The sequence below is a fragment of the Passer montanus genome, unplaced genomic scaffold (assembly GCF_014805655.1).
Source record: "Passer montanus isolate IOZ18808 unplaced genomic scaffold, ASM1480565v1 scaffold139, whole genome shotgun sequence".
NCBI classification, from domain to species: Eukaryota; Metazoa; Chordata; class Aves; order Passeriformes; family Passeridae; genus Passer; species Passer montanus.
In genome coordinates this window covers 567,883-592,821 of record NW_024360830.1, presented here as the reverse complement: position 1 = coordinate 592,821, position 24,939 = coordinate 567,883, and the positions used below count along the sequence as shown (strand labels likewise).

Sequence of the window (24,939 nt, the reverse complement as noted above, 5' to 3'; positions counted from 1 at the left end):
CTCTCAGCCACAGGGACCACACTGTGGCACCAAGAGACCTCTGAAAGGCAGGGGACAAGGCTCTGTGCCTGCACACCCGGCTGGGGGCTCCCAGGCTTTCCCATCCCAAGCCCACTGCACCAATCCAAGCCTCAAACAGCTTCAGCAGCACCAAGAGACCTTGACTACCTCTGGCCAAGGCACTGCAAAGGCACCCAGGGCTATTTCCAGAGGCAAACAGGATCTACTGGTACACACAGCTTCCAACACCATCCTGTCCATACCTCCATCCTCAGCAGACTCCAATCTTCTCCATGCCCACAGTCTGTACTTCAACACTCACTACAGGATTGTGCATTCTCATTTATTTTGTGCCACTGCTGCAGCACTCCTGGCTCCCTCCTCCAAGTCCTTCATCTTTGTGTCTTTTTCCATTTCCAGCATTTTCACTGCACAGTAGGATTTTTTCCTTATTATGAGAGGGTGGGCAAAGGTTCTTTCTCCTTTCTTTAAATCTTAGTGCCCATTCAAGCACGATGGACAGTGTTCAGCAGAGCTGTGGTGCTGCTTTAATGTTCTGCTGCACTGCCCTACAGAGTCCCACCCCACCCTTCCCAAGCTTGCCCACAACTCTGCCCTGTTCCAGGAGCTCCAAGACAGAGCTGGAGTTTGAGGGCATCACCTCTTGAAAAGGAACAAGGCTGGCAGCAACAGACTACATGGCTCTACAGGTCACAGGCACAATTGGATTTCATCTTCAAGCACCGTATCTGGTGCAAATTCTGGCCTGAGAATGAAATTGCCTTTACCTTGGATTTACAGGGACATGAAATCTCAGTCTGGGAGTTACACAGCAGAAGCATTCCCAAGGTTCAGCTGTGGGAGAGTGGAAAGTGAAATGCAGGAGCAGCTGTGACACTGTGGAACACAGCTGATGTGCAGGAAGTGCCACTGCCCCACATCCAGCACAGAGCACTTGGGCTTGGAGCTCACAGCTTTGGCAGGGCAAACAGGGTGAATCCTGCTGGAAGCATCCCAAGTCCCAGTTACTGGAAAGTACAGCTAGGGCCAGAGCAAGTCATTCTCAGCTCCAGACATTCCACTTGATGCACAAAATCCCTTGGTCTGCCAGCCTGGTGTGGACGTGTTGGTTCAGCAGTTCTACATGAGGAAGCTGCACCACCTGCTGTCTGCTGTGAAGCCAGTTACCAGAACGTGATCAAAGATGATCACTAACAACTAAAGTTTTCTTCAGAACCAGTTTTTACCAGGTCATGCTCTTGATTAAAGTCATCAAGAAAGACTTAAAATCTGAAAACTAAGAAGCAAGATCAACAGAGGGACTGTTTAGTCAAAATGACTCAAGCTCTCAAAGAGAATATGAGAAGTTCACTTTAATATCCAGCTCCTGCCATGAGAAAGACTGTACTGTTATCCCTTTGGGAAACTCTGTCAAGTTATTTCTACTCTAAAAACTACAAAAGCTAGCACTGAACAAAACTTTGAAAGATGTGGAAATTCTGCCACACAAAAAACCAGCCACCTGCCCAACACCACTTGAGGCTTAGCAGCAATGAAAAGGACATCTTCAATCCTGCTATTCCCCCTTCCTGGACTGCAGCAGTACCTGCTCCAATCAAATGGGGCAAAGAGAGAAGAGTCTTACAAAAAGCCACAACGCTAAAAGTCTTCTTAGGATATGGTGCATTAAGGCAGAGCAGTCAGTAAATTCTCTTGGCTGGCATAAATCTGAGAGGCTGCAGAACATCTCCCTAATTCTAGAGATGAATGATAGCTGGGCAAGTGTTGTGTGTGCCAGGCCTTATGGGCATGCAGCAGCAAGGTCAGTGGAGGACTAAAGGAAAGGAGCTGAGAAGACAAATGACCTCTGCTTAATGGAGCATAGGTACAGAATGTACAGACAAAATCAAATCAGAAAAAGTTTATTTAAAAATCAAAAAATCCCCCCCTGAAAACCCCACATACTTTCTGATAATCTTATTGCTCAAGTTAGATTTCCTGTGACACTGCTCATTCTCCTCTTGGCCTGTAGCACCAGAAGTACTCTTGCATCTCTGTCTTTCCTCCAACCAACATAATCTGGAAATGTTCATCATTTTCAACTGGTCCCAAATACCAGCATTGATTCTTTCCTCACTGTGCACACAGAGCATGGAGGTCCCCAGGCACAAAAGGTCCTTCTTGCTGGGGCAACTCCAGGGATTTATTCAGTCATGTGATCCCACAAGGATGAGAGTTCCTAATTTGCAGAAACATTAAAAAAACAAAGGGAAGGTGTATCTACCTTCTCCTTTGAAGTCAAAAGCTAAACAGCAGTAAAATCATCCCTGAACCACTCAGCCTGCAGTCCAGACATGTCCATGTTCATTCTACAGCTCATGGTCTACATTCTCAGTAAACAGCCTTCAGGATGCCCTAATGGACTTTTTACAGCTTTTCCCTGTCTCACCTCACCTTTCTACACCCACTGAACCAGGGCTTCCAAGTTCCTGTGAAAGGCACATTGCCTTTTCTTGTGCAGCATCTACAGATCCACACTGCAGCAAAACAGCAGAACTCTCTCCCCGGGCCCTGGCTCTGCTTTGGGTGGTCACAGAGACTTCAGGACCTTCCTCCTGGATAGCTGTCAGGCAGGTTTGGTAAGAACAGAGCAGGTGGCTTTGTGCTTCATGTCCAGTCAGTGCTGTTGTGGGGTTTCCACAAGCTCTTCCTCTTCCTCACCCTGTTCGGGGTGGCGCAGCAGCAGCTGCAGGTCAGGGTCAGAGCTGGCCTCTTTGTGTGGCTCCAGTGCTTTGTCACCTGCATGCAGACAGCTCGTTTAGTGACAAACCTCCTGGAGTTCCCACCAAACCTGGCACTGTCAAGGAGCTGGGAACCAGATACAGCTCCTACTGAAGCAAGGAGAAAGCCTACAAAGAAAGAGAAAGGGGTTTAAAACAATCACCTTTGGAATTCATGGCTTTGAGAACAACATGGAGGGAGATTCCTAACAGGCAGACAGCAAAGCCCAGCCAGTTCAAGAGGCTGAGGCGGTCTCCCAGTAAATGTGTGGCCAGGAATAAAATGCAGATTTCCTGTGGAAACAAAACAAAAAAACATGACAAGTGGTGGGGCAGGACCTGAGGAGATATGCATGATACATTTTTCAGCTGAAGCCTAGATCAAGATGTCAGGCTGCTAAATTTCTATCAGCACATTCTTTCATGTGCACAGAGTTCTAAAAACAGTTTCTAGAAACAAACAACCTGTCAAACCAGGATGTGGGATTTTAAGTCATCTGACTGCATAGCTCAGTTACAGAGGAATCTTGCAACTTCTGGATCAGAGAGATTTCATATATCACAGTTGAGCTCAGAAGTATGTGTGCTGGACTCCTCTGGGGAGGGGAGGATGTGCCAAACTAGGTTACAGAGACAGCTCAAACCAGTGGTTTGGTCATATGCAGGTCTCATGCAAGAGCTTGCCCTTCTTACCCCTCCTCTCTTCCACACCATCTGCTGCTCATGAGGACAATGGGTTTTAGTCTATCCCACATGCCAACAAACTTTGATCATTAATGGTATTTTTTACAGAGCAGCCACTAGCCTCTGGCCCTTTGCTGCCAGGGACCAAGAGACTTCACTGCAGAGACTGCAAGGCAAAGCATCAAGCTCCTGTGCAAGGAGAACAAAAATAAAAAGCAATAACTTCTAAGGATCTAAGCAAGCTCCCACCACATAAAGCCCAATAGGGATGACTCAGTACTTGCCTTCTAGCATTAGCACAGGAACCATGCCTTACCTTAAAAATGCCAGCAATGGAAAGGGTGAGGCTAGATGTTCTGGAAACCAAGAGGAACTCAGAAAAGCCTAGACCAAAGGCAAGAATTCCACCCAAGAACAGCTTCCCTACCAGAGAGAACAGCATTCCTGCTTCATGGAAATGGAAGAGCTTCTCTGATATGGACAAAGGAAGGCCTAGGAACAAGACAATGAGTAGCAGAATACCATTCCCAGCTCCGAGGATTCCTCTTAGTAAGATAGATGGGGTGGGCTGCTCACATTCCAGTATGAGGAGGATGTGCAGCCACTTCTTCACAGCCCTTATTTCCACTACTACTTCTATGCACTCTTTACCCTTCTGCCAGCATAAGATAAATCCAGGCCTTTAACTACTTTGCAGAGTTGATAGTTGTTCACTTATCTAAGTGAATTATCTCGAATAACAAATTGCTAAGCAATCTCCCAACCACTCCATTCTCTAATTAACTCACGCACCCTCAAACACCGCAAAGAGTGGGAAGAGCCCCAGGAACATCAGCGGCTGCAGGTGAAACATGATATCAATGGGATTCTGGAGCCCTGAAAGAGGAGAATCAATAACAGAGCAGGCAGCAACAAGCCAGGGAATAACACAGGTCCCAGAGCCTTTATTAGCACCATTCCTAGACATACACCTGTATTTACCATGCCCACACCTGTGCTGCTGCAGACACCCAGCCACCTCCATCACCCACCAACAGATACCCCGCGCCCAAGGGTTCAAACACCTTCCATGAGATGTTTAGTTTCTGCAGCAAGGGCTATCACCTCTCCTTATTCCCCTCCCTGTTACCAGCACCACCACCCCCTCCTGGCTCCCCACATACCCAGCTCAGCCTTCTGCATCAGTATCTGAGTGAGAGTCCAGCGAATGCCCCCCAGGAAAGAGGCACAGAGCACCAGCACGAACCCCTGCGCGTTGAACTGTGTGGACTTGTAGGTGAACATGAAGAGTCCCCCAGCAATGAGCAGAACCACCAGCAGCAACGTCACCCTCTGCAGGAGAGCAAACACAACAGAGACAGGCACCTCCTTCCTTTCAGATTCACCCACATAACTGCAGCATTCCTCTGCTTACATGTTTCTTGCACATGCACTGCCTATTTCCCTGGGTCTGACCTCCCTCCCTAAAGCATTGTGTGGGACTCTTACCATTTCCTCCAGCTTGAAGAGCAGTGAAAAAAGCAGGATGAAGAGAATGGCAGAGGATTTTGTCATTGTGTAGCTGTAAGGACCAAAATACACTGTCAGACTCCTTCAGTGTAGTGATTCCCACCAAAGTACTATTAGGAACCATCACCCATTTCTACACTGCTACCAGCAAGCTATCACAGACCCTGCAGGCTGACCCCACTAACCAAACACCTGTGCAAGAAACAGACCCTGGCAAAGCACTCTCCAAACCCCACCAGAGGCTCCAGGGAATGTGGTGTTTGTACTCACAGGGAGACAGTGACATACAGGAAGCTCCAGTTACTCAGCCCAATATCCAAGGAAGTTGACAGAGCTAAAGAATCAATGAAAAACACCTGAAGTTAGCTGTCTTCCATGACATTAAACAAACCCACCACAAAACCCTGCTTCATGGCGGCAGACCCAAGGGAAAAAATAACCTTTCCTCATGTTAGTTCTTCAGAACGAACATAACTCAGATACCCTCTGCTGTTCATGTTTCTGTACTGTTCCCTGTGACTCAAGTTGGGCTCAGCATTGCACTCACTCAACGTGCATTACAAAAAAGCCAGAAATAACTTGCCCTCACTGTGACTGAAAGTGATTGCAGATTTGCATAAAGTCTTTCTTGAATGTATCAGCGTATGATAACTTCTAAGTGTGAGGGTCACTGCAAGAAGCCTGAAAAAGCAACAATTATCTGCACACAGCCTTAACCCTGGTGCAGCTTTTGGTACAGCCTATTCTCCCTTCTCTATAAGTTTCCTACCACAGGAAACAGTGTTACTGATCCAAGGGCAGGCCATGCTGAAAGGTAAAATTGCTGCAGATGTGGAGAAAGCTTTTTTCCAAGAAACCATGGGGCATGTTACGTAAGGTACTGCAAACCTTGCCAGAGATCATAGACCAGATGTTGTTCTGTGGGAGCCAATACAACACACAGCCAAAGAACTGCAGCAGGAGTTACAGTTCTGTGCTCCAAGTAGGAGCTTCACTCCTTGGTCTCAGATAGTTCTGTGTGCCATGAATGATGAATTCTCTACCAAGCCACCCTGAGAAAGATGCAACACATGGCATGATACCAGCGTTGAAGAGAAAATGTTACTTGCAGACACAACTTATCAAGGCACTGTAGAACGTTCTCTGTGCCAGTGACTCCTTCAGAAAGCTTCATTCTGTGTGGCCTCTCCCTATTCTTATACATCTCTGTATTGAGCAAGGTGGCATGTCTCAGGCTGAAGCTTTTGGTAGCACCTACACTTGCCCTACACCTGGCAGGGAAACATGGGGGCCAGAGCAAAGGCTGGATCCCCCAGCTCACCCTGTCCCAGGGGATTGGCCCCGACCACCCCAGGCAGACAAAGGGCTCTGGAAGCAGCCAGAGTGCCACAGGCACCCCTGAGCAGCCTCCTAGAGCCACAGAATATGCTGAGTTGGAAGGGACCCACCAGGATCATTGAGTCCAACTCCTGGCCCTGCACAGGACACCCCAAGAATCCCACCCTGTGCCTGAGAGTGCTGTCCAAATACTTCTTGGACTCAGTCAGTCTTGGTGCCATCCCCCTGGGGAGCCTGTTCTAGTGCACAACCACCCTCTGGGTGAAAACCTCCTAATATCCAACCTAAACCTCCCCGATTCAGCTTCATATGTTTTCTTGGATGAGAGTGAATAATATCCAACCTAAACCTCCCCTGATTCAGCTTCATGTTTTCTTGGATGAGAGTGACGAGATCAGTGCCTGCCCTCGTGCTTCCTCTCGTGAGGATGCTGAAGACCACAACAAGGCCTCCTTTAAGTCTCCCCTTCTCCAGGCTGAACGCACCAAGCGACCTCAGCGGCTCCCTGTACCATCCTCGTGGCTGTCCTCTGGATGCTCTCCAGCACCTGAACGTGTTCCCTGTATGGCCGTGCCCCAGCCTGCGGCCCGCTCCCGCTCCGCCGCCCCTCTCCCGTCCCTGCCGTGCCCGGCCGTACCTGCGGGGGCCGCCCGGCGGAGGCAGTCGGCCCAGGGCAGCGCTGCCCGCGGCCGCCCGGAGCGGCAGCGCTCCAGGGCGCGGGCGAGCGCCGCCAGAGCGAAGATGAGCAGCAGGTGCAGCAGCGTCACCAGCAGCGGGAACGGGAAGCTCTGCGGGACCGACAGCCGCTGTCACCGCCGCCGCCCTCCCGCCGCCGCCGCCCCGCACCGCCCCGCCACCCCGCACCTTCATCAGCCACTTGTTGTAGAAGGTGATGCCGATGGAGAAGCCGTAGCGGGCGCGCAGCGGTGACGCTCCGCGCAGGGCGGAAAGAGGCGGAGGCGGCGGCGGCGAGGAGCGCTACTGGTTATTATTGGAACCGATACAAAAGGCGGGCGGCGCCGGGGCCCGGCCCGAGCCCGCGGCACGGCAGCAAGCGGCGGCCCCGCGGGCTCGGCCTCAGCCGTAGTGGTACACGAAGTCGTAGCTGCTCGGCTCCTTGGGGATCGGCGGCGGCGCTTCGGGGATCTGGATGTTCTCCAAGTCCAGGAGCCTCAGCTTCATCTCCATGCTCAGCAGCGTGTCCAGGTCGCTCTTGGTCAGCTCACTGGACATGTCCTTCCCCAAGAGGGCATTAAGCCCATCAATCCAGATACAGTACTGTGGAAAAGAAGGGGTCGTGCACGACTGTAAAAAATGTGTGTTTTATGATTGGCTTTTCGCAAGTATTAAAATAAATATTGTATTATGCTAGAAAGTTATGCTATATTAATCTTCTTAAGTAGTGTATTAAATATAGTTTTAGGTTATGACATAATGTTAATATAGAAACTATGCTACGCAAGATATTTGTTTAAGAAAGGACTCGCACCAGATAGAAGCCACAGGACACCTAAATCTTTCAGAGAAAGGGAATTTATTGCTCCCTTATCAGCAGAAAACTAACTTCTTCCCACCTCGCTCCGACTGGAAGGCAGCATGAGGATTAAGAGGAAGAAGTTGACAGTGACCAGACAGAATCCTGTGTTTGAATGGAATTTATGCATCAAGTATGAGATGTATGAATATCCAACAGGCAATTGTTTTTAAGGGTTAATCCTCTGTTAACAGGGGTCCTTTTTCGGGCTTGTGTTGCCCAGAAAAAGGTACCCAGACGTCCGTATCTCTTTGTTTTTATTGTCTCATATTGTCCTAATCTCAAATGTTCAAATTGTATTATTCTAATTATATTACTATTTTTATAACCATTTTATTACTATTAAACTTTTAAAATTTCAAAAACGAGTGATTTCACATGACTCCAGGCTTAAATGATACCAGCTCAAATCTTTCTGTCCATGCAAAAATTAAGAGAACTTTAAGACAAGAAACACTGGAGTAAGTTAATATGTAGGGAAAAAATCCCACCCCCAGCTCTAAAGCAGTGTCCACAGAGATTTCCACTGGAAGTTAAAAGCTTAGAGGAAAGTGTGAGCCTGTGGTTGTACTAGAAGGACCAGAGTGTCTACTGTGGCAGAACAAATGAAAAAAGTGAACCTATTCTAGGCATCATAGGAGAAAAAAAAGTAGCAGTCCAGACTAGGGGAAATTAGTGTGGAATTTTTTTTTTCTTTTTAAATTAAAAAGATAATTAAGGGAAAAAAAAAGATGGTTCATATAAACCATCAGCAATATATTCTAGGAATGAACCTGGGGAGAGAGAGCCTGCTCGAGTCTCTAATGAGAAGCAACCCATCCTTCTTAATCTCTGAAGTTAATTGATATATATTCTACTGCTTAACCACTACGTTTCTTACCTCATATTTATTAGGTGCGATGAAGTTCAAGGTCTCATCGGGATCGTATAATATGGAGAAGGCCAATTCTAACACTTCCTAAATGAAAAAGAATCTTTCACTCAGCAGCTGAACAGAACATTACAGCACCTTCTGCCTGCCACCCCGAGAGCTGCCTTGCTGCAGCTCAGGACACTTTGTGTGAGCAATTCTGAAGAGACTACAGCACAATCATGCTTACAGCTCCCTGCAGTCACAAAGGAACACCAGGAAAGGGCTCAGACAGGAGATGGGGTTTGTACACAGCACACCTGCAGCGGGGGAGATCATTCACTCTTGCTCACTTTCAATCTCAAACACTACCCCATTAGATATTAATGACAGTGAAAAGGGAGCACTTGCCTTATTCTGTTTCAGTGCACTTTTCTCCTTCATGTGTGGACAGTCCTTCCCTGTGACAATGGCTTTGATGTCTGCAACTGGAACTAACAGTGAAAAAGTAAAACTCCCAAACAAGCAATCCTAACCAGGAAAATACAGAACTTTGTTTTGTCTTTGCAACTGAACACTGTTTGGTTTTTTTAGCTTGTTAGTGTAGTTTTCCAAAACACATTACCAGTAAGACATCCCTGCAGCTGGCTTTTACAAAAGAACTATCAAGTAATTCAAGGATTTGAAGAATTTGGGCAAGGACCAAAAGTTGGTATCTCCTTAGTCAGGGCTTCAGCCTTGTGTCTTTCATCTTTATCTAGGATTATATTCAGCTCTAGACAGCAGAGCACAGATGAGTGCACAGCCTGTAACCAGGACTTACTTTTTTCTTGTAAAGATTCAAAGGTCACTTCCCCCTGGGCATTATCTTCCAGGTCTCCATAGTGTAGCACCTTGTGATTCAGAGCCAGGCGACAATACCAGAATCTTTCTGGAACACACACCAAGTAGGGTAAGCTGAGCAAGATCATTCACATAAGGTCTCACAGCCACTGTTACAGCCTCTCCACCCAATCCATCTGCTTGCCCAGTTCCTCAGCACAGCTTCTTATTCATGAGGGGACAGCTGTATTCTTAGAAATGCACATTTGTGCCATCCCAAACTACTGGCTGATATGGACAGCCAAGTAACCAGCTTTTCTTTCTGGCAACATGCCTGCTGACAGATTAATTAATTAGATCTTTTTTGCTATAGATCTTCTCATGAAAAAATACAGCAGACACTGTCCCCTTACCTTGTCTTCTGCGATTTCCAATTTTCCTAAAGCTACTTCCCTCACAAAGCCTGTTCAGGCGCTGCTGCTTTATCAGCTCCAAGATCTCAGGTTGGATTTTCTCTCTCAGCTCCCTGGCAATTGAATATGGAAGAGTAAGCAGAAAATGGAGATAACGGCAGGGATAGAAGGCAACTGTTTTTGTCAGGCACGTACACAATAGGTGGAGACTGGAAGTCATCTTGGCTCATCCTCTCAGACTGGCGTAGCCGCAGAATCTCAGAATAGCTCAGGCTGCGCAGTTTGCTCTTGAACTGGTCCAAGGAGTTGGGTTTAGAGGGCAGAGCCCTTGTGATCTGTTCCCTAACAACCTGCATAACCTAAAGAGGTGGGACAGGAAAAAAAATAAGTCACGTTCTTGTTGGCAGCGGAGTATCAGGGCACAACTCAGTGGCAGCAAAGACCTGACATGGGATAGCAGGACCAGGAGTATCAGGACACTAGTGACTGTGAAGATCCAGAAGAACCAAGAAGGACCTCAGGGCATTCCACATAAATGTTGAGTCATCCTCCCTTACAGCCCATATCACATCTTCTGTGCCCTACTCCTTAACCAAACGTACAGGCTGAGTGAACATGTGCTGATTGACCAAACATTTTACAAAAATACCTCTTCTCCACCCTGACCTTATTAAAATCTTCTGCTGTCGCCCTCATTTCTTTCCAGGTCTTGTTCAACAGCTGGATACAGATGGCAAACAGTTCCTCAAATGCACGGTCATGGGTGAAAAACATGGGGTGATAGTCATTCCGGCCTTCATTGGCTTCAGAAAGAAACAAACCACAGCCATGTGAGCATGCTGGACAAAAGGTACTAGGAGTAGCTAAAGTCCACTACAGTGACAGACACCTGGTGGTGTGCAACAGTACTTACTCCAAGAGATCAAGACAGTTCAATACTTTGTCACCCCATAGATAGTTTATTGACACTGGCAATTCTCCCCACACTTCACCATGCAAACCTCTGTGACTCATGCCCTTTTCATCCTGATCCCCCAAAATAATTGCTTGCAGTGTTTCCCACCTTCCTCTGGTGGAATTTCTTACAGTGGTTAATTTTCTCAAAATGCTGTTTTGAAGCTGTCAGAGCAAACAAACTTTTCCCAAGTTCATGGTGATTTCAAGACTATTTTTTTTTTAATACAGAACCCTCCTTAAGCTCTGGGAAGTCGAAGCTTTCTGCATGTATCAGTTTTTCAGGAGAACCAGAGTGCACACACCAAAATTACTTACCTTATTTTGATAATGGTATTATCACTCTGACATCAACTGTGCTTAATTCCAAGCTCACTCTGTCCTTACATGGCAGAAGTGAGATCAAGGTACAAATGCTTGTGGATATTAGTTTCTAGAAGCATCAGCCCAGCAGCCTGCAAAGCTGGGTAATAAATGGTACTTACGGAGTTCCCCAACTTGCAGGATCTCACAGAGCATCCTGGTGAGCTCAATGGCACTGCGCCCAAAGGGACACTCATGTTTATCCTCTCGGCTGCTGTTCTCCAGAACAATCTACAACAACAGGATGTCACACACACTAAGAAGAGCTGCTGAGGTGTTGGCATCTGTAAAAATCAGCAGCTTCACATACCCTGATATAGGTGTCCTGATGAAATTTGGCCAAGTAAAGCATGTTGTCCAATGCCAGCATCCCAGGAGGAGTCTGTGTAAAATCCATGGCTGGATTGATGTGATTCTGTGAAAAGTGTAGAAAGATTCCACACAAATTAGCTCAAAGGAATTGTGTGAGAACCTTTTCTGAATTAATTTCAAACCACCTGTCCATCAGGCATTCCCTTACATCTATCCAAGAGGTAACCCTGAACACCTCCTGACAATGCTAGCTGAACTTTCTAGAGGAGAGGCTGGTTCCAAGTTCTTCATAGCACAGGTGCACATGGTAAGGAAATACCTCCAGAGAATGCCTAATGAACCCTTACATTTCACCCCTCAGCAAGTTCATAACGATCTTCCCCGGGAGTGTGAGTGAAACTGAATCTCTCAACTCAGATACTGAAGTAAGGTAAAGGAAACAGCTGTTCCTGTTCCTTATTTCCCCACAACTCCTGTGGAGATTGTTCAGACTCCCCTGACAAGGTTTACAGTCTAGATGCATACAGTGAATCCCAGCATCTTGTAGTCCTTGGTGTACATGGCTTTGCGTTTCTCCGTTCCGCTGCCAGGGACGGTGTTGCTGTCAGACTCTGCATCAAATGCAATTCTTCTCAACTCAAATATGATGTCTCTCTGTGCCTGAAGGACAGAAGGCAGGGAAATGGTGATGTGATCAATCACTACAGCAGTATTTTCACATATTTCACACTCCTGCAACTCTCCTCAGAGCTCACACAATGAACACAGAGAGATGCCAGGGGTCATTAACACTATACACAAAGAGGCAATCCATTTCAAAATGGCAAGTTTCAGTACAGTGGGTAATGCAAAATATCTGTTTGCACTTTTCTTTAACTGCAAGTTTAGTTACAGACAATTTCTAGGCATTCAAGTAATGCTATGGCATTTCTCCTTAAAAACTGTAATACAGCTGAGTAACAGACACCTGAAAAATGCCCATTTTTCCTCTTATACTGCAAGCAAATGGATAAAATGATGTGCCTGTCATAGAGGTTAAGTAACCACTTTTACAGCTGGCATCACACTGGTCAAGAAAGAAGTATATGACTTTCAGAGCCCACTTACATCTCAAAGTCCCACAGAATGCAGTAGGATGGTCATGAGCATACCCTAACAATGTGAAGGGCAAGTTTGAAACTTTATGTACCATGCACTGCAAATTCCATAGCACTAGGGAGCCCAGGAAAAAGGCCCCTTGTACAGCCTATTCTATCAGATCTTACTCAGCTCTAATAGTGACCTGATCATTGGGATCCATCTTGGTCATCATTCTCTCTTCCAGGAGATTAAAGGTCAGGACCTGCAGGACGTAGAGCTGATGTGCCATTTCTGTTTTAATGGGACGGTTTCCTCTGATCACATGCTGCAAAATAAAGGAGAGGGTAGAAATTAAGAGAATGCAAATAAAAGCTGAGGTATTAACCCTAGGCATATGTATCTCTCTATATGAACATTCAGTGGTTTAACCTCCATATCCCACCAGAAGCATAATTATAATGCTCTGTAACAGCAGAAAGCAGCATCCTGGTAACTCCCTTTTGAATAAGTTTTACCTTTGAAAGAGTCACTTTTCTGCAAGTGCCCTGAGGGCAGTAAATTTACACTATGCATAAGTGAAACCTCCATTGAGAGGACATTAGGAAGCACTTTGTCATTCCAGACATACTTACATTTAGGATTATAGACCTCAGGTGCTTCTGGGCAAATGCATTAGCCATTTCCTGTTGTGGAATTTAAAGATGAAATAACATGAGTGAAATATAAACAAAAAGCCCACACAGTGCATAAAGGAGAAAATGGAAGTAGCCTATGAATTGGAAATAGCACTGGCACACAACAAAGTGCTTTTCTACAGACTGTCAATTTAGCACAGCATCTCAGCACAACTCATAGATGGCTCCCCTACAGAACATCACTGGTGTGGAGAAAGCCACTAGCAGAGTCAAAGCACAGAAGCAAATTTAGCTTAATGTTGGACATCAAATGGTACTTCACTGCTAGGATATATGGCAGCAGGGAGCACACTGTGCATTGCCCAGGAAAAGTCTGCCACCTCCAAGAGCTTCCTCCAATTAGCATTTCACAGCTTTGTATACCAAGGTGAACACCCAAGATAACAAGAGCTATGGGAGGCAGGTTTCAGGTCTCTTCCCTCTCAAAAGCTCTCCCTCTGCAATTTATTTCCTTTGTCCAGTTTCTAAAGAGATGATCAGAAGGCAGCTTGAAGATGATTTGCAGAAGCATTTCAATTTACAAAAATACAGGCTAATAATTTTCATGCTTAGAGGAAAGCTTCCAGTTTCCCTCTTGACTGCATGGCTTCCTTCTCTAGATGAGGAGGGTTTCCCAAACATCAAGTCATGATGACAAACAGTCTCAGCAGATGCAAGATGCCTTCAGTTCCAGCAACATATGCATCTGCAAAAACCTAACCTGTGCTTTCCTTGCAAATTGTGAAGATGCACTTTCTAACACATCAGTGACCTTATCACCCCTGCTAGGAGAATGGCACAAGTGCTAATGTCAAGGTGAATATAATGAGTTTGCTGCTACAAGCAAAATCTTTTGGGTAAGAAAAATCTGTTGGGCATTTTATCATCTGGAAGAAGTCCAAAAGAACTGACAGTCTGAGATCTCTCTTTACATTCCTGTGCAGTGCAGATTGAGAATTGGGAGCAGATGTGGAGTCTCAGACAATTGCACTCAATCAGCTGTACATTCTGAGCAATCCAAGACTTTCCAACTGCTCCCATCAACATCACTCTTGACAGAACAAGAAGTCTGCTAAAATGTATGCATTAACCTTGTTCAGAATTCCTATTATCCCTTTTGATCCAGACAGAAACCTCCTGAACCAAGACAGTGACTGACAGCCAAGCTGTAATGGCTGCAAGTTCAGCAGCACTCATCTTACAACCAAAGTGAGTCAGTGCTTGAGTGGAAGGTATCTAAGGAGCATCTAGATGAAGTAGGAGGTGCTTTCAGAGAGAACACACTGCCCTCTGAGTCATTATTTTCTACTACTATTTGTGAGATGTAGTACTGAGAATAGGACAAGGCTGTGTTGTTAGCATTTGCTCATGCATGCCACACAAAGAATCCTTTCTCTGAAGGAATTAGTTTGTACGTGGGATGGAGTTAACAGGTGACTGAAGCAGATAAGAAGTGGGAAGGACAAAGACAATTAAACAATTCTAAACAGCATAGAAAGAAGCATGAGGACACAGACAGTCAAACCACTGCTAAGGGATCTATGGTCTGCTGAGAGTCCAGTAAGGGCCACTTTGCTGCTTGATGGTCACAGAAACACAGAATGATTTATGCTGAAAGGGATGTCTTGAGATCACCTAGTCCAACTCTACTGGCTCAAGCAACATCAGACAAATCTGCTTGCTCAGGACTGTGTCCAGTCAGGTTTTTAATATCTCCACTGATGGAGACTCCATCGTCTCTCTGGGTAACCTGTTGCAGTGTTTGACCACTCTCATATTTATGTCTTGTGGGTGTGCATGTTTCATGTGGAATTTCCTGGGTTTTAAGCTGTTCCCACTGCCTCCTGTGCTGTCAATAGGCACAACTGAGAGGAGTCAGGCTCCCTATTTTTTATTCCCTTCCATCAGATATTTAAACACATAAAACCTCCCTGAGTCTTCTCTTCTTAAGGCTGACCAATCCCAAATCTCTCAGGCTCTATTCATATGGAAGATACTCCAAGTCCCTTAGGCAACTCCATGGCTCTTTGTGGTCATTTGGATTGTATTCAAGGGAGGGGAAAAAAGTGAAATATCCCTTGGAATTTTGTTTCCTATGAAGTCTATGATCTTTGCTGAATTACCAACAGAGGAGTATGATTTTCCTTATGTTCATGTATTAAGCATATCCATTAATTTTAGAAATTATGTAACATTTACTGAGATGGCAGTTTGCACTCTGAAGGTGCTGCATCCTTGAAAAAAGTGGAATATTCTCTGTGCCATGCATAAAACCAAAAAACCTACCATTATCTCAATACAGAAGGTTCCAAATCAACCCATTAACAAGAAGGGTGATTTCCCTGGAGTTAGCAGAAGGCAAAAAACATTCTTAAACTACAATCACCATAAGGGAGAAGTCACAAATTAGGCAGAATTTATGCTCTAGTCCCCAGTCAGCATCAAGTTTTGTGACTGCTCTTCACAGACAAACAGCTCTATCTTTAGAAGGATGCAGCTGGATATGAAACTGTCATTAGCACAAGTGAGATCTGGGCTATAAACTCATGGTGCAGTAAGTTTAAGAAGATCCAGATTGCTAAAAGACTTGTTCCAGTTTTACAGTTGGTTCACCTGGTCAGTCTTGCAGTATCAGTTTCCTTTTGTGACCACCTGTATGACCTTGTGTGCACAGAAAGCCATTCAGGGTTTCTCCTGCTACTGATTGCTCTCCCCTCCACAGTCTGAGTGCATCCCCAGGAGTCCTCCCGCCCTTCTCCCTGGGTTCATCCACTCTCTGAGGCTGTGGGCATCATCCCTGGGATACAAGGGGGCACAGCTAGAGAAGAGCTAACATGCCTACAGCCCCCTACATGACCAGCCCCCAGGCTTGAGTTACTTACAGTGATGGGCAGGTCTAGTGGGTTAAGCAGCTTGTCCTGCTGGCAGAAAGCAAAAAAAGGCACAAAGAGAAGCAGACAGGATTTAGCTTGGAGTCCAGGAATAAGGCACAAACAGGGCACTAGAGAAGAAAGGCTTAACACAGCAAAGCTACACAATACACACATATGCACATCTTGCAGGTAGCTGAGATCTTGGGAGTTTCCTCAGAGCAGGGCAGTGTTTCATTTCTCATGTTTGCTTGCAGGAATATCCCCCTATGACTTAAGAAAAGTCCCTTTTTGGGGGAGAGGGAGGTGGGTGTTTCTTTATTAAGAATACACAGCCCAAGGAGTCTACCCAGCCTACCTTTCCCATACACAATTAACTTAAAAAAACTTCCCATGCTGTCTGCAGGATTACTTTCTGTCTCTGAAGGTCTTTCAGAATCCTTTCTGAGCATCTCCTAAATATAGATGTGTGCTCCAGGACACATTATTAATGGGATGGCACTTTTTCTCCTCTGTTGCCATACTGAAACAGGCACTTAAGTTCTTGGCAAGGTCTGAGGTCTACCTTGCCCAGACAATATGATTTCTGAGGCATAAACAGCCAGGCAGCAACCATCACTCAGGTTTAAAGCCAAAAGGCAAGAACAAACCTGTCTCTTGTCCTCAGGTGCCTTCAGGAAGAGGGCATTGATCAAGGCAATGGCATATGTCTGAATCTCTTGGTTTGAGCTGCAGAAACAAAAAAGGCAGCCTTGTGAGGCAACAGGCAGTACAGAACATTACAGCTTGCTGCTTTACCTGCACCATCAGAACACTGACTACAGCAGTTGTGCATTTTCAACAGACAAGCAGGACTCATGTAACCTATGCTTATGATGTTCAACTCTTCAAAAGGCTTGCAAAAACCTGACAGAGATTTCTGACTGATAGGTCCATTATCCAGCAGACAGAGAAAACTGCAGCCCAGCACCACCACAGTTTGTTTCCAGTGCTGAAACTATCTCTGTAAAACCTGGTTATGGTACAGTCTGCTACGTGGATACAGCTTGAAACTCGTATGGAGCAAGTTATTTTTCTCCCCTATGCCAATGGAAGCCACCAAAATCAAATGGAACTAAGAACTTCTTCAGGTAAAGGGTGCTTAGCCCCCTCCTAGGTCACACAGAGCATGTGGTTATACTTGTCATGTTCAAAACAGCACAAAACTAAGCTTTTAAATGCCAATGATATTCTTCTGTCCTCCTCCTGATATTCTGTCAAATGCAGGTCTGTTTCCTGCAATACTCTAACTGTTCCTGGGGGGGTAGACCTTGGCTGTAAAGTCACTCTATCCCTCAGCCTGAGCCAGTGCACATCACTGTATCAAGCTCTTGTGTGTCAACTAAATTAATATCTGTGCATGAATATTATTTTTTAAAAATATTTTTTATTTATTTAACTACACATGTAGAAATAAAAGATCTTTTCTTAAAAGATCTGAAGCCAATACTTCTTTTAGCTTAAATACCTATTTTCCTCACCTTGACATATCTATAGATAACAACCATATTCTTTCTTCTATTGCTCCCTCGCAAATCTTTTTCATTTTGGCCAATCTGCTGTACTTCAAACATGCAAATCTCCATGCAGCATCCTAGGCTCTCCTTGGGCCTCCAAGCTGCACAGGTCTCTGAAGTCTGACATTCACTTTTGCTCTCCTTTTCAGGGTTTGTTGCTCTTTTCACCACACTGCTTATTTTTTGACAAAGCAGAACAATTTTTTAGGTTAGTTTCTCCTCTTCTAACTCATCTCTTTGGTCATGTTCCATGGTCATGTTCTTCCAGAACATATTCTCTGTTATGAACTGTTGCCTCCTGATGGCCTTGCCAAGAAAACCACCAGCAAATCCTGACTCACCCTCCACCTCCTTTTCTAAAATACTCCCTCCACAGATGCTTTTTTAAGTGACCATTTGTGTTCTGGAAGCACTTAAGCACACAAGTTTATGTCTTGAACAAAGATAATTTGCTTTAAAAAACTGCACAAGTGTGTTCAATGTTAGGAGCAAATCTGTGTTTGAGTGAACCAGAAATCATAAAGCTGAGACAATAAATGCTCTTTGCAGAACAAAGCTGCTGGGGTGTTCAGGAGAACTTGTTTAGCTTTTCTGTTAACCAAATTCAAATGTATAAACATTCCAAGCATGGAGTGACATTGATGCAATACTTTGTTTGCACTGTGATTTGGTTAAACTACTGTTCACTGATTAAAGAGCATCAATCACATTCACAAATAGTGCTTTTCCATACGTTCAGAATTAAAAGGCTTGAGAAAAACCCAACCTGTTCAAAGCTCTAACAACTACATGCAGCTTTTTCATAATGAAGAGTAGAACTGACCTAGACAAACAGCCCTAAGAGACAGAAATTAATTTTCCAGTTTGTTTGGAAAGAGAGGAAAGAAATGAAGGGAATTTTTAATCCCTCCAAGCAAGAAAAGCAATTGTTTTCTTCCTTAGTATGCAGGACAAAACCCACAAGATGATGAGCTCTTACATTCTAGTGGAGACAATTTAAAGACGGGTGAAAGTGACAGACAGCAGGATGCAAAACCTTTGGGAAGTTGTTCTAGTGAAATGCAAGTTTGGTCCTAGCACTGAGCACACTTGGGCAGTTATTTAAAGCTAAATATCTTTGTTCAACACTCATGTGCCCAAGTTCTTCCAGAACACATTTTTCTAGGATCTCACTTTTTAAAAAAATCCATTAGAAATCTTAAACTTCAAGTAAGTTGTCCCATTGGTAATGCTTAAAAAATATAACCTTTAAGTATTCCAAATGTAAGAGGATGTATTTTTAAATAAACAAGTAGTCATAAAATTGGTATAAATCCCACCACTGCTGGGTGGACACTCACACTTGCAGGTGGGAAATGAGCTGCCCCACAGTGATCTCCTCTGCAATCTTCTGGTACAGAGTCTGGCTGTTGAGCACCATGCTCTCCAGGATGGCCAGGGAGCGCTGCAGGATGGACACGTCCACCATGGGCTGGCTCACGTAGCCTGCAATCTGAGCACACAGCAAGCAGCAGGTCAGCTCTGCCAGCCAGCACACCTTGTGGGCACTGAGGGCTCACAAAGGGGGCTGCACTCTGCTCTCAGACAGCACTCAGCTTCTCAGAGTCTTGTGCTCTTCCTGGGAGATGCTTTAAAGAAATAAAATCCGCTCACCGCCTCCGCCCAAACTCACCTGTTTGATGAAGGTTATTGAGACCATGTCCCAGGAGACAATACCGTGGTCCATGAGCTCCAAGAAGGCAGTCAGGGTGAAAGCCAACATCTCACTGTAACTGAGAAATTGAAGAATTCAGTTACAAGAGATCTGCTGGCAAGATAAAAACCCTGCTCAAGCTGGATAAGAGAAAAATGTCACCGCGTTCTCCCAATAACAGAGTTTGGCACCTGGGGGAGCAATAAAGTGCATGCATTCATGCAGATAATTTACTGTTTTGTAGAAAGATATTTTACTTTTCCTGGTTACCAGCACAAATTAAAAGTAGCAGCAGTAAGTCCCTAGTCCTGCCACCAGAGACTCACAATCACCAGGATCAGTACTTGGCTACTCAAAGGAGCAAACATGTTTTCACATCAGAAAAAAAAAATTAGGGAAGTTAATTGTCCTCTAAATATTGGGACCTGACTTGAAATAAAATGAAGGCACAGCATGAATTGTGGAAAATTTAATACATTACCACAAGACAGAAAGATAAAAGAGACTGAAGGGAAGATTGCAAAAAATGCCAAAAATGTATTAGTTGCTAATATATAAGAAGAGCTATAAATGTTATTACAGTAAGTCATCAAGACTTTAAAAGTACTTTCAATGAAATATAACAACTGCAACAGAAAATCCAACTGAATTATTTGTACCATAATTCATTGTGACTGTGCTTGAGGAAACTTCCAGAGCAAATCATGACTGTCTCCTCTTCTGCCCCGTGAGGTTTAGCAAATGACTGGAAAGACTCTGTCTCCACAGATCAGCATTTGCTCCAAGGTTAGCTGCTTAATGCCACTTCAGCAAGCAAAATGAGCCCCTTATTCAAGGCCTTCTCCCAGAGTCCTGGAATAAATGAAACTTACTGGGATAGAAGCTTGGTCCCACTCTCCACAAGCCGTGTCAGCACTGTAATCCCTTCCATGTTGATGAACTCTGTGGCAAAGGTGACGTCTGCTGAAAGTTTTGCCAGTTCCTTCATGGCATCCAGGCGGGCTTCCATGCTGTGGGACTGGATCCTCTCCATCAGCTGGCGAGCTGCCCTGGACTGGCAGGAAAGAGGGATGGTGCCAGTTACAGCCCAGGCACCTGCAGGCTGAGTCCTGCCACCATCAGCATTCTGTCAGAACCCACGGGTGGGCAGGGGGAGCAGAGCCAGGGTAGAGATAGCAGCAAAGTCACATTCAGTAGCTGCAGTCAGCAAGTCTAAGACAGACTAAAAAAAGGCTTCTCTCAGCAACAGTTACAGCCAAGCAGGAGGTGAGTGAAATGCTGGTTTGCATGTTAGAGCAAATGCCTGTTTTTCTCCTCGCTGAGGTGAGTGGAGGTGGGTACAGAAATATGGAGCAACACCATTAAAGAAATGCAATATTGATAAAAAGACTCATGATCTAATTTTGTGTATCCACAAGACATTCTGTAAGATTTCTCAGGCACAGATCATTATATCCTCTTAATTCCCTTTTGCCCAAGTACCTTCTCCCAGTCCTACCTCAGTTCTATGCCAAGACATTTGCACAAAAAAAAAGGTTTAAGAATTTAAATAAAAAAGAAAGCTGCAAAAGATGACTGTTGAAGGCACAATAACAATAATTCAGCAAGAACAACCTCCTCTTCATCAAATTTGTCTCTATTTTAATTTTTTGTATTCGGTTGCTGGAACTGTTGCTTTCTAACTGACCATGCCAAGTGCACTCACATTGAAAATTCATTTGTCAGGTGTTTCATTGCATTCTAATCTAGGAGATGCATTAAAACTGCAGACTGGATTTGTTGACAGGAAGTCCTATAAAAAGGCAGAGCATCCAAAGGAAAGACACACACCACAGGCAGGAGGGGAAACAAAGAGTGCATGCCTCACTGCATGGAAGGGCCCACAACAAAGGTAATTTGCAATCTCCCCCTGCAATTTGGGGAGAAGGAGAAAGAAAAGCCAAGAGGTAAGAAACAGCCTGCCACCCATGGAGAGTTACTGAGAAACAGGGAGGTGAGGAAGCATTTACCGGGGAGACTGCCAGCTGGAGGATAGTTCCATTCTTGATGTCACAGCGAGTCTGGAAAGAAAACCCAAACTTAAACTGTGGAAAAGTGGGGGGGAAATAACCCAGCTGGATCTACAGTGCACATCTATGCAGAGTAAAGGGGCTCCTGTGCCACACAGCCCTCCTGAGGGTACTGAACTTGAGTGCCTGAGTCCCCACACCCAGGCATGCAAAGGGAGCAGTGCAGAGCTCCTCTGCTGAATGGCACCATTTGAGTCTGAATCCCTCTGAGAGCAGAGATGCTGCTCCTCAAGGATTAGTGCCAGTATTGTTCCATGCCTGTAGCCCAAGACATTCCGGACTCTCACCCAGGATATCAGCAAACTGCCTCTCCCACTGACCTGCTCTGTGATGTAGAGCTGAGGACCATCAGCATAACGCAGCGTGTAGTACTCAGGGTTTGGCAACGACCACCTGGCAGAGGAGGAAGAAGGATACATTAAGCATCTTTGTCCCCTTTCTTCTGACTGTCAATTAGGAAATGGAGCTTGATGTCAGGAAGATGCAGAAGAAGTTTCAAGCAAAGCTTTAGCAGGGGAAATTAGGTCTCCCAAAGAGGAGAGAAAACTCCTCTTGAGGACAATGTGGGACATAAGCCTACTCTAAATCAGCTCTGTGGAACACTTGAACAAGCCTACACTTCAAGAACAGCAGGATGGGCCAATCCTCAGAGAACTGACCCCAAGGCATACAAATGCACACACTTAGAATTGGAATAAAAATGGATGGCCTCCATTTTCCAGGAGATCTTTTTCTTCACAATTGAAACCCCAGCCCGTTCCATGGCCAAAACCAGCAGCAGGCAGCAAGGACTGTGCTAGCAGCACATTAGCAAGCAGCAGACTTCCACAGCAACCCAGCAAGATTTGTCAGCAGGACAGACTTTCTCCACAAGGATTCCCAGAGAACTACTCACCCATCACAGACCTCCTTGATGATGGATGCAAGAGGCCTTTTCTAGAACAGAAAGAGAGTCCTCAGTAGCCGTGTTCCTCTCAACCAGAAAGGAATACTGCCCATTTCTATGCTTCCCACATTCCAGTATCAACGCTGGGGTGCCTTTCCTCCCCCATCTGGTTACCAGGTCTCACCTGATCTATTTCCAGCAGCTGGGCATTGGCACCTGGCCACTCAACAGCCACTTTCACAATGTCTGAAGGTGGTGGCATTGCTCCAGACTCCTCCAGGTGCCCTTACAACAGCATACACCTCCACACCTGTTCAGAGAAAGGATAGTGAGCATCTTCTCTGAAAATCATTTCACTTGCTACACTGGATCTAACACCAAGCTTTGAAACACCTAAGCTCAGCCTTATGGTTTCCTGGGCCTGACAGGGACAAAACAGCCATTATTAGCAGAGATCAAGGCCTCACACAAACAGCATGTTGTGAAATTGCATGCCCAGCTTCCTCACCTGAGAAACACTTCTGAGAGCTTGTTGGGACACTCACAAGAAGAAGGGTCACTGATCAGCAAAGCCCCATCTGCCACCCACTGTCTGTACTGGCAGCTCAGGCTGCAGGACCACTAAAGCAGCAGCTCCCTAGGCTCAGCTAGGTGAGAGCAGGAACAGACTGTCCAGGTAGCCCACTCCCACAGGCTGGTGTTAATTCATGCCCCATCCAAATTTCTTAGACAACTTGATCCACTCAGGATACCCAAACAGGCTTTTAGGCAAAGCAGCAGCAGCTAACTTTATCCTGTTCCCTTTTTGTAACATCATAAATCCAAAACACGAGCATCCATCACAGAAAATAAGGTAACTCAGCATTTGCTCTGGAAGTGTACCTTTCACTCCTTTATGTGCCTTTCAGAGCATAAGCTTGCATTCAGACCAAACCCTGAACACAAATTAGTTGTTAGACACAGTGGTTTGTGCCCAAAAAATTTGACTACGTAACCTCTTGCACTCCTATCCTTAATCCTAAACCAGATTCAGAATTTCATTATATTCTGGAAAGCCAACCCCAATTCACAGAGGTGGCCACAAGTCAGTACTCCTGGCCTTCTCTTTCTGTTTGAGCACCAATCCCAAGAGTGGCTTGTATTTTCTTATAACTCATGAAATGACTGTAAGGCTAAACACATCTCATTCAGAAAAGGGCCAGTCAAGTTAGGTTCAAAACAACATCTCCAACCTTCCAGATAAGCAGCACACATTAGCTGACCTTAGAAAAGCAGCAGACTCAGGGCAATTACCAGTACTCCCCAAAGAGCCCAGTTTGTATGACACCCCCAGACCTGCAGGGTTTTCCCGTATTAAATCTAGGAACAGATAGTTCCCAAATGGTGTGTGATTTCCACTCACTGCTCTCCAGCAATTAAAGGCTATGATGGCCTGAAGTGAAAGTGTGAGAAACATCAGTCCTGTGCAGAATCACACCCTCAACATCCCCAGCACCAGCCTGCAATAACTGAACAGGTAATTACCTCTCCCACGAGCGAGCCAAGTCACAACCAGAAAACATCTACATCTATTCAATGTTCAAGACACAACAAACACACAGTCAAGAGACAAGGCTCAAAGATTAGTCCCCGAGTATTAAGAACTGTATTTGCAACTTTTTAAACTAATTTACCCATGAGTAATTATGCATGAGTAATTAGCATCTAATTACCACTTTTCCCTTCAGCCTCTTGCAGTACAGTCATAGTCTTATTTGTATTGCAAGTGGCAAGTTGCTACTGAAAAGTACAAGGAAATACAGCAATTTATATGCCAAAACAAAGATGTCCAGATTACTAGAGGTAGAAGCCTTTAAAAATGTCTAACTTGTCCTTTCCCACTCAAAGAACATGCCTCATTCAGACAGGGGAAGTGCCCATTAAAACAGAAATGCTGATATGAGGGGAAATCCTGCAGAAATCATAGAACATTTAGTTGGAAAACACCCTTTAGGTCATGAAGTCCAACCATAAACATAACACTGCCAAGTCCACCACTAAATCACATTCTCAATAACCATATAAATGTCCTGTTTCATCCATTCATACTTCAAAAAAGTACTGCAGAGGCACACAGCACCTACAGGTCATGCACTCTACCTGCAGCTCTCCTGATATCCTCACCACCAAAACCAGGGACCAACCAAGTTGTATTGCACTACCTTGGTATCTTAAAAAAAAAACCCAAAAAACTCTCAGCTGCATACAAATTCAAAGTAGCTCACTATGATACTTAACACTTATTTCTGTCCCAAATTTCTTCCATAAATGAGCACCCACTCATGACTGGCAACCATGCTCCCTATTCCAATCAGTATTCAAGGCACAGCAAATACACAGTGAAAGAAACAGAGCTTCAAGACTCTGAAAAATATCTTCAAGGTATTTTTTTTGCACAGCAGCACCACAGAGCAGACACCACAGGTATCTCTTACAAAGACAGAGATCTGAACACCAAAGTGACTTGGCTGAAGAGAACCCAGAGAAGCAGGAATTAAAAATTTAAAAAGGTA

General features: G+C 45.1%; 2 protein-coding genes across 6 annotated transcripts; both read right to left on the bottom strand.

Annotated features, from left to right (window-relative positions):
* Positions 1-1,906: 1,906 nt before the first annotated feature.
* SLC35C2 (solute carrier family 35 member C2) lies at positions 1,907-7,218 on the bottom strand. Of its 4 annotated transcripts, XM_039699745.1 has the most exons (9): positions 7,176-7,218; positions 6,949-7,099; positions 5,244-5,307; positions 4,953-5,025; positions 4,628-4,796; positions 4,257-4,340; positions 3,892-3,956; positions 2,945-3,074; positions 1,907-2,799 (listed from the first exon to the last, which is right to left on the bottom strand). In XM_039699745.1, the coding sequence occupies exons 1-9, from the start codon at positions 7,179-7,181 to the stop codon at positions 2,678-2,680; spliced, it is 864 nt and encodes a 287-aa protein (XP_039555679.1). In that variant the 5' UTR covers positions 7,182-7,218; the 3' UTR covers positions 1,907-2,677. The 4 variants fall into 4 exon arrangements, with proteins under 4 accessions (XP_039555679.1, XP_039555680.1, XP_039555681.1 ...); XM_039699746.1 differs by lacking the exon at positions 7,176-7,218 and having other exon boundaries at positions 3,781-3,956; positions 6,949-7,165; XM_039699747.1 differs by lacking the exons at positions 6,949-7,099; positions 7,176-7,218 and adding an exon at positions 6,661-6,922 and having other exon boundaries at positions 3,781-3,956; positions 5,244-6,601.
* Positions 7,219-7,278: 60 nt separating this feature from the next.
* ELMO2 (engulfment and cell motility 2) lies at positions 7,279-24,577 on the bottom strand. Of its 2 annotated transcripts, none has more exons than XM_039699744.1 (20): positions 22,572-24,577; positions 22,397-22,437; positions 21,822-21,894; positions 21,442-21,492; positions 20,305-20,486; positions 19,412-19,511; positions 19,080-19,231; positions 16,834-16,912; positions 13,272-13,322; positions 12,842-12,964; positions 12,085-12,219; positions 11,558-11,662; positions 11,370-11,478; positions 10,597-10,733; positions 10,126-10,289; positions 9,931-10,043; positions 9,519-9,626; positions 9,107-9,183; positions 8,726-8,803; positions 7,279-7,589 (listed from the first exon to the last, which is right to left on the bottom strand). In XM_039699744.1, exons 1-20 carry the CDS (start codon positions 22,647-22,649, stop codon positions 7,389-7,391), a joined length of 2,157 nt encoding a protein of 718 aa, XP_039555678.1. In that variant the 5' UTR covers positions 22,650-24,577; the 3' UTR covers positions 7,279-7,388. The 2 variants fall into 2 exon arrangements, with proteins under 2 accessions (XP_039555678.1, XP_039555677.1); XM_039699743.1 differs by having other exon boundaries at positions 9,107-9,189; positions 22,572-24,524.
* Between the last annotated feature and the right edge of the window lie 362 nt (positions 24,578-24,939).